General features: G+C 42.3%; 1 protein-coding gene across 1 annotated transcript in view; it reads right to left on the bottom strand.

Moving 5' to 3' along the window:
• Positions 1 to 372: 372 nt before the first annotated feature.
• The window catches only part of SUMF1 (sulfatase modifying factor 1), a 102,106-nt gene continuing 92,665 nt past the window's right edge, over positions 373 to 9,813 (bottom strand). Inside the window, exon 11 of the mRNA XM_044001578.1 lies at positions 373 to 1,333. Coding sequence (XP_043857513.1) covers positions 1,226 to 1,333 — 108 coding nt within the window. The 3' untranslated portion in view covers positions 373 to 1,225. The remainder of the gene's footprint in view (positions 1,334 to 9,813) is intronic.

The following is a 9,813-nucleotide window of genomic DNA, read 5'->3' as shown; positions in this document are numbered from 1 at the left end:
TTGATAACAGATCTCATTGGATCCTTCAAATGCCCAACTTGCCAACCTCTGACCCATAAGCTCTGAAACGTAAGCTCTGACAAAGAAAACCAAACGGTTTCAGTGGTGCAGTGGTCTGCCACTAGACTGGCTAATGGTCAGTCCACTGTTCCCTTATCCCAAGGGGGAGTCATCACAACTACATGCCATCTTTGGATGTTGTTGAAGAAAAAAGTGCAAATGAATAGAAAGTGCTCTGTGCCTCCTCCCTCTGGATGAAGCCTGACCTAAGACAACTCTTATTTATGTGATTAATATCATGGAAGGAGTCTTTCTTATCTTCATAAGCAAACAGTGAGACTTAGGAAAGAAACTGGTCCAGTTAAAGCCTGATTCAGCCTACAACGATTTATTCGAAATAGTGCACAATTCAAAGCACCTGTTATTCCAAAGTCTGCTAGATGCCCTTTTATTCTTTGATTAAGAATACCGGATCATCTAAACTTGATTCATTCAAGGCCATTCACCAACATTCCCATATTTAGAATGAACAAGGACAGACTACAGACCTCAAATGTCACATTCACCAAAGACTGGCAAAAGGAAAAATGGAGCTCAGGTACACAGCTGCCCCTGTAAACTAAAGGCACTTAATGTTTAAAAGACACAGCACTACAGAATCACCCTCCCCCAGGCATTCAGGACACTAAACAAAACTGGAGCCCCCCATGCCGTTCTCCCCAGTGGGAGGCACCATCCCAACAGACCATCCTTGGATTTCCTGAAGAAGAAAAAAGTGCTAATGAATACAAAGTACTATGTCCCACCTCCCTCTGAATGAAGCCTGGCATGAGACAACTCTGATTTACATGATTAATATCCCGCAAGGCTCACACATGTAAAAACATCATAGCTAAAAAATAAATCTATCATAGATTCTGCTTCTGAAATCATAAGCCTTCTCTTTAAAGACCACCCCCAAAAATAACAATAAAATTGCAGCTCTCTCCAAAGACAAAGCACAATAATAAAACATTGGCTACTAACACTCCATGTCAGTGATTGGGTCTCGCAGGGAAGGGAGGGTCCTTTGGTTGGCAGCTTAGTGGGTGCAGAAACTGCCAAAAGTTGGGCATTTCATTGGACAAGATCGGTCACTTCAAAGCTTCCCAGGAAGCTCAGTGCAGGCTGGACATCATTCTTCTGCTGGTTGGCATAGGAAGCCTCCTCCCCTCCTTGGCTTTGATCATGTATCCGGGAGACGGCTGGAGGCACAGCGGAACCCGAGGTTGGAAGCAGAGCTGTCTGGAGTGTTCTGGCTGCGGGCAGCACAGCGGTACCTGTAACAATAGGACTGAGCACAGAAAAAGAAGAAATGATGAAATTTCATTTTTACTCTTTGCAAAAAGCTCCAAATTGGCCAATGCACACACAGTAAAAAAAATACTAAACACAAATACTTTGTTTTCAGGTTAAAAAATACTTCATCATAAAAACTTTACCTCTCTGACCTTCACCAAATATGTGAGAATTTTATAGCTGATCATGCCCTCCATCCTCTATAGGAAGCACGGGTTTTGAGGGGCAGAAGTGGGCATTCAGCCCAATCTTTCCTTGTTCTGCAAAAGAGGAGACTGAAGGCCAGTGTGGTCCAAAGGTTTCCCACCAGACTGGCTAAGGCTGTCCAGCTAGCGAAGAGAAAAGCCAGGACTTCAACCCAGCTCCTTCTGACCACCAAGACAATGCTTTTTCAGTAATTTAGACACATTTCACACTTTAAGGCTCAGAAAGAGCTTTCTTCACCACAGGTCTCTGGTGATGGTAATATAAGTATTATCATCCCCATTTGACAATAAAGGGAAACTAAGCCTGAGAGCAGTGACCTGACCAAAATCACCAGGCTCCTGTGATAACACTGGTAGAATCTTCCCTAGAGAAGGTGCACTTTAGGGGAAAGAAAAAGGAAAAGAGAGGCTAACATGGAAGGCATCCAGGAAAAAAACTGTCCTGCCTCTGACACACAGGAGCTGTGTGACCATGGCAAATTCTCAGCGTCCTAAGCAACTCTTTAAAACTAAGTTATAGGGGCAGCTAGGTGGCACAGTGGATAGAGCACCGGCCCTGGAGTCAGGAGTACCTGAGTTCAAATCCAGCCTCAGACACTTGACACACTTACTAGCTGTGTGACCCTGGGCAAGTCACTTAACCCTCATTGCTCAGCAAAAAAACAAAAACAAAAAAACTAAGTTATAACTTACTAGCTGTGTGACCCTGGGCAAGTCACTTAACCCTCATTGCCCTGCCCCAAAACAAACAAACAAACAAAAAACACTAAGTTATAGACAAAGCAGTTATCTGTATCAGTGGAGGGAGTTTCCATACCAGAAATTCTCCAGAAGGATGAGATCAAGGTACATACCAATAATATATATACATATATATGTATACATGTATATGTATATATATATATATATTTTTTTTTTAAATTAGTTGACATTAGGGGCAGCTAGGTGGCACAATGGAGAGAGCACTGGCCCTGGATTTAGGAGGACCTGAGTTCAAATCCGGCCTCAGACACTTGACACTTACTAGCTGTCTGACCCTGGGCAAGTCACTTAACCCCAATTGCCTCAAAAAAAAAATATTTGACATTAAAAACCTAAACATTTGTTAAATGCAGATAAGATATTATTATATGGCTATTTCTTCCCTTCACCCGAATTCATGACATTTTCTCCACCAAACTCCTACCCCTTTGACCCTTTTTCCTGGTAAACACCCAAAATAATGCCTCCAAATGGAAATAACCCCTTATGTAACCCATGCATTTGTTTTTTCAACTACAAAATTGGGAGTGACTGGTGACCTCTCGATGTATACACATTTTGGGCTCTTGACTAGATTTAAAGTTCCTTCCTGTGCTAAAACTGTTCCAGCTGGGAGTGCCAAGAACACCACCCTTCCACCACATGCTGAGAAGTTAAGTACAGGATTCAGATCCTGTGTCTGTATGCTCTTTATAGGTCAAGCTTCTAATTTAATTTTGCCTGTTGTCCCAAAGTAGAAAGCTCCCACAAATTTGCATCAGGAGAGCAAAACACACCGATGCAAATAGAATCTTGAGATTCTGTCCTTAGGCCTCTTTTCCCCTATAGTCCATCCTCTCCACCACCCCTACCAAAGCGTCTTACTGATCACTTTGTCTACATTCTGCATCTGCCTATCTGTGCACAAGCTGCATCTACCCCAGGAGAACATAAGCCCTTTGAGGGCAGGACCTAGTTCATGTTTGCTTTTGTGTCCACAAGGCTTAGTACAGTGGCATGCACAGAGTAAGAGAGTAAGCATCAATAAATGCTTGATGAACTGAACTGAAGCTTTAGGGCACAAAGCAGGCCTGGAAAGATGCATTTATGTGGCACTGTAAGGCATGTGCAGCACTTTACAAATATCTCACTTTACCCTTATAATGGCCCTGAGAGGTAGATGGTGGTGGTGGTAGTGTTTTCCCATTTTACAGATGAGGAAACTGAGGCTGAGACAGGTTAAGTGGCTTACCCATGGTCACAAAGCTAGTATCTGAGCCTGCATCCCAGTTCTGTGTCCACTGAGCCACCTCACGGCAGCTGCTGTGCTGCCTCACCAAATGGAACGTGCATGAACTTCGCCGGTAGTGAGGAGAGAGATGGGAGATATGTTCTCAAAGAGGTAGAGAGAGCAAAATTGATACTGCCTTAGCTACTGAAGTCACACCAAGTGCTGGGACAAAGACAGGAGAAGAAACACTGAGATCCCTGAAAATAATGTGACTGTATTCATTGCACACAAAAGAAAAGCTCACTCCTGGTTTGGACCCATGCCATCAATAGGGCATTTACTGGAACTGGACTTGTACAAAGAAAGGCAAATTAGCAAAGGGATCCACCTCACCCCCATTTCCCTTCCGTCCTGGCTGGACTACCCCTAATGGTGGTTCAGCATTTGTGGGCTACCAGTCCAGAGTCTGTAACACGGGGAGATCCTGTGACAAGAGGGGCTCTTCTTGAAGTCGGGATTCTACTTTGTAGGGATGTGTCCGGGGCCTGGTGAGGCTTACTCTAAGGGAAGAAGGAGACAATAATTCAGCCCCAAAAGTACAGTGGAGTCAGAACTTGGGTTTGAAGCCTGATTCTGTCATGTGTAGATTATTTAATTTGAGGTAAATCACTTAACTCCTTTGTGCACTTCATTTTTCTCATCTGAGAAGCGGGCATAAAAATATCCCCAGTACTTGATAAGGTTGTTTAGAGATTCAGAGAAGATCAGATGTGTAAAGTTTTTGTGGTCCCCAAGGATTATCTTTTTTTTTTTCCTCTCAATGATCATTAGCAGTTTCCGGGAATAATTCAAAGCACAAATAGAAGAAAGGGCACACTTCAGGGATGTGCAAAAGAATAAGAGAGGGAAGAGAAAAGGCCAAAATGAGAAGTCCCAAGCCGATCCTTCTACCCACAGCTGTTTACAGTGACTGGAGAGGCGCTCACCCAAGTCATGACTGTGGGACACCAGGTAACTCCTACAGGCCCCTCAGATGCTCAAATGCCCCATCTGTGAAGTGGTAATAGTAAAATGTCTCACCTACCTCACACCATAGTTGCCATGATCAAATGAGAAAATGCATCATAGGGGTTTTTTGGTGCTGGTGGTAGTGGTTTTTAAGAAAGAGGAATGTATTCAATATAAAGTACCATTGAGCATAAGGTAGCATTTATTAACAGGAACCTAGAATTCTATACAAAACAGGGCTTACCCTCCTCTAGATATACATCACAAATCGACAAAGGCATTGAAAATCCATACCAGCCAGTTGAGGATTTAATTGTATACTGTCTTAGACTATTACTACTATTTCATGTTAATAGCTCTGTAACAAAACTGTAAGATTGCTTGGGGGCACAGATCACATCTGAGGCTTCTTCTTTATCACCTACCACCTCACTGAGCTCAGAGTAAATTCTTTGCAAACAGAACATTTCAAAAGCTTCCAAATCCTTCATATTTTTATGAACTCCACCCCCCAAGCCTCCCACAACCTAAATAATAATAACTGACATTTGTACAGCCCTTGAAGGTTTGCAAAGCACTTTACATATATTATCTCATCTGATATTTATTGCCTTTTGAGCTAAAATCCCTGAGTCTGACAATAAATAATTTTTCTTGTGCACCAAAAATATCTAACGATGAACTTGGCTCTCTCTTAAACAAGAGGTCATGAACACCATATGATACTGCACAGAGGAGTGGTGAGGAGATTAACCTTGGAACTGGAAAAAGATCATTTGTGATTTGTGAAACTAGGGCAAGTGTACAGGTTTATTAACAACTTCTCTCACAAAAGTAGCACATTCCCAGTGTTCAGAGAAATTTTCTCTGAGGCTGACACAAATTCTCTAGAATCATCACACCCCCTCACCCCCTATACACACTGGCATGGTTACTGGGATCACATAATCCAAATTTGTTCCTGTATTTGTCCTGTGGATGAGAAGGAATGCAAAGCTAATAATTCTCCAACTAGCACAGGGAGAAAGAAGAGAAAACGTGTCTGAAATAATAAGACCCAGAGGATATATTTCAAGGAAAATCCTTGTCCTCATGTGCTAGCAAACTCTCAAATGATCAGAAGGTATGCATGTGTCTAAGTACAATAGAAGCCTCACTATCTCGATACTCTCTGAGGGTTCTTGTTGGCATAGTCAAGTAATAGGGGTCTGTCAGAGTCTTGGTAGGCAATATTTCATAGTGGGAAGCGCACCACATGAAGGCAAAAAGAGAATTTTGAATTCTGGTCTTAAATTTTGGCTCTTACATTTACTAGCCGTGTGATGCTGGACAAATCACTTGGTTTCTCTTAGCCTCAGTTTCTTCATCTGTAAGATGCCAACAGTAGTAGCCATAGCACCTACATCATGGGGTTGTTATGGAGAAAAAAAGGAAACAACAACAAACAAATCCTTATAGGAATGTGTGGAGTTATTCTACTTATTCTGTGAAAAGCAGGGCAGGTTATGAAGGCCGTGAAAGCCAAAAAAGAAGTATGGAAGTTACAGTAAAGAATAAGGTCCCAGAAAAATCTGAAATTGGAAAGCTTGTATAAACAAAAGTTGAGAACTCTCTTGACATGTATGGGGAGAAAAATGAAATACTTTATTACAAATAAAAAAAAGAATATCCTAAAAAAGAAAAAAAGAATAAGGTCCCTAAAAAGAACAGGGTATCATGGGAAAAGGGCCTTGGACTTGGAGTCAGAAAAAACCTAGGTTCAAATCCTGGCTCTGTCTGTTTGACCTTAGGCAAATCATTTAACCTCCATGTGTCTCATTTTCCTTATCTGCAAAATCGGGTGGGGGGGTGTGATCTTGAGGACTCCTATGGTCTCTTTCACTCTAAATCTATTATCTTATAAAATCAAGAAATATAGTGATGCAACATCCTATTAACATACTATTTTACTGCAATGTCAGTGTGAAATTATGGATATGGAGATAGCCTGTCTCATCTGACCCACTTCCCGCTAACTTTCTTAATTCAAATTGTTTCTCCCTGTTTCTGACCTAATTATACACACATGTAACCCCGCAAGATTTGTGAGACAATGTTGACTAGCTGCAGCCCATCCAGATGAAGGTGACCCAGCTGAAGGAGGACACAGCATGCAAGGATCAGTGGAAGGAACCAGTTGTGTTTAACCTGTGGGATGGAAGACTCAACAGGGAACATTTTCAAGTCTGTGAAGACCTGTCCTGGGCTCACCCCAAGAGGCCAGAACCAAAAGCACTAGGGAGAAGGTATAGGTGCAGATTTCAGTTCAGAGTAAGAAAACTAATGGTTCAATGAGCTGCTGGAGCTCCCCTTTCTTTTTTTAAGTTTTCAACATTTGTTTTCATAAGATTTTTAGTTCCAAATTTTTCTCCCCCCTTCCCCAAAACGGAAAGCAATCTGATATAGGTTCTATATGTTCAATCAATTAAACCTATTTCTGCATTAGTCATGTTGTGAAAGAAGAATCAGAACAAAAGGGAAAAACCTCAAAAAACAAAACAAAAAAAGTAGAAGCAGTACGGTTCAATCTGCACCACACAATGTTGATACTGTGTACAATGTTCTCCTGGTTCTGCTCCTCTCACTCAGCATCAGTTCATCTAAGTCCTTCCAGGTTTCTCTGAAATCTGCCTGCTCATCATTTCTTACAGCACAATAGAATTCCATGACATTCATATACCACGACTTGTTTAGCCATTCCCCAGTTGATGGGCATCCCCTCCACTTCCAATCCTTTGCCACCACAAAAAGTGGAGCTCCCCTCTCTAGAAATGTTTGAGCAGAAGCTAGATAACCACTTCTCCGAGACAGTGTCAAAAGGATTCCTATTCGGGTACAGGTTGGTTTTGAAAGCCTCAGAGGTCCTTGGCCAGCATCATGTATGTAATGGCTGCTTTCCCAGAGGACTTCCCTTTGGACTCTTAAATTCCTTCCAGGGCTGCAAATACCTGCATGAAGAATGCCTGTCTGTAAATGCAAAGTTCCAGGCAACTCTTTTACTAAGCTGCTGCTCTTATGAAAGAAACCTGGGTTGGAGAAATTTCCTTAGGGGCACATCCAAATCCATATAATGCTGGGAGAGGGCTCCACTGAGCTCTTCTGTCCCTGTGCTATCCTTAGGAGGCCACTCACCTAGAAGATAAACTCCACAGCAACGTAGAGAGGGAGGCCTTCCATGATTAACTCTTCTAAATGCAACCACTTCTCAAAATAACTTTCACATGAACTCAATTGTGTTTACAATCCTCTTTCCGGATCACTTTTTTTATTTTTAGGGTGGGCCCATCACAGGGGCTTAAAACATACTTTGAGACAATTTTTCTCACACATCTCCCAGGTGTCCTGATGTATATTGTCTTACAAGTTTAAAGACAGCCTGGTGTAAGGAAGAGGTCACTAGACTTAGAATCAGGAAGATTTGGATTCCAATCCTGCCTCAGACACTCCCTTGTGAGAACCCTGAACAAGAAGGCACTTAGTATCATAGCTCTACAGCCAAACCCCCCTTATTTTGTAAATTTTATTAATTATTTTTTTAATAATAAACATTTTTATTTAGAGTTTGGGGTTCCAATTTTTATCCTTCTTTCCCTCTCTCCCCTCCCCCATCCTGGAGGCAACAAACAGATATGGGCTATACATGTTTGATTATGCAAAACATTACCATCTTTGTCATTTTGTATAAGGAAACTTGATTAAAAGGAAAAAAAATGAACGTAAGTGAGAAATAGCCTGCTTCAGTCTGTTCTATTCTTTCTTTGGAGATAGATAATATGTTTCATCAATAGTCCTTTGGGATTGTCCCAACCTCCTTATCTTATAGGAAAAGAGACTGAAGCTCAGGGAAGTTCAGTGACTTGCCCAAGTAAGTGTCTGAGCCCAGGTCCCCTAACCCCAGACCCACTGCTCACTGCTCTTGGTACTGTTCCATGCTATCTCCCTTCATAATCAGCAAACATTTTCCAATCCAGTTTTGATTTCTTTTTTTCTGTCAGTGTTTTGGGATCATGTGCAGCAAGGCAGAGAATGCACAGTGACATTTTACCATTCACTTACACAGACATTAAATTAGCATGATAGATTCTTTTTTTTTTTTTTTTTTTGGTGAGACAGTTGGGGTTAAGTGACTTGCCCAGGGTCACACAGCTAGTAAGTGTCAAGTGTCTGAGGCCGGATTTGAACTCAGGTCCTCCTGACTCCAGGGCCAGTGTTCTATCCACTGTGCTGCCTAGCTGCCCAATAGATTCTTTTTTTTTTTAAGTGGGGCACTTGGGGTTAAGTGACTTGCCCAGGGTCACACAGCTAGTAAGTGTTAAGTGTCTGAGGCCAGATTTGAACTCAGGTACTCCTGACTCCAGAGCCGGTGCTCTATCCACTGTGCCACCTAGCTGCCCCTCTGATAGGTTCTTTAAGGACGCACAGAATCACAGAGTTTCAGGGCTGGAAGGGCCCTCCGCAGCCATCTGGTTCAGCGTACCTCCAAAAAGAATCCCACCATAATAAACCCAACCAAGAACTGTCTGGCCTCTGCCTGAAGAACTCCACTCACTGCTGATGCAGCCCACCCCACTCTAGGATAACTTCTCTAATTCTTCGGGAGTAGTGATCGACATCAGGACTTAATTTAGCTCTGTGATTTCTACCCATTATTCTTAATTCTGCCCTTTGGGGCCAGACAGGGCAAATTTAATTACTCTTCCACACGAGTCCTTCAAATACCATACCTGAATACTGCTATCCTCCCTCCTCCTCCTCCTAGCCCTACCCCCAAGCCTTCATTCCACCAATCTAAACTTCTCCAGATCCTTCAAGTGATCCTTGTCCCACATGGAATCAAGACTCCTAACATCCTGACTGCTCTCCTCTGAATATGCTCCATTTTCAAAGTTCTTCATGAACTGCAGCTGCTCCAGATGTGGTGGGACCAGGGCAGGGCACAGTGGGAAGAACCAGCCCAAGGCTTCCAGAGACATTTCAATCGCTGATGGTGCATGGGATCAAATCAGCTGTTAAAACCTCTCTTCCCCTCTCTCTAGTTTCTGCTTTAACCGAAAAGATCTATGAACTTCTATGAACAAGGGAAGAAGTCTTGCCACTAATTCCTGTCAGTCATCACAAGAGAACCAACCCTCCTAACCCAACACTGGCAAGTGACACCATAAATCCATTTTCTAGAGATAAGTGCTTCAGTTCAAATTAAAATTCTAATCTTTGGCAACTAATGGATCAAGTAATTAAACAGTTATATGG

The sequence above is a fragment of the Dromiciops gliroides genome, chromosome 1 (genome assembly GCF_019393635.1).
Source record: "Dromiciops gliroides isolate mDroGli1 chromosome 1, mDroGli1.pri, whole genome shotgun sequence".
NCBI lineage: Eukaryota > Metazoa > Chordata > Mammalia > Microbiotheria > Microbiotheriidae > Dromiciops > Dromiciops gliroides.
The sequence above is the reverse complement of the archived record's forward strand: the minus strand, read 5'-3'. Positions and strand labels throughout refer to the sequence as shown.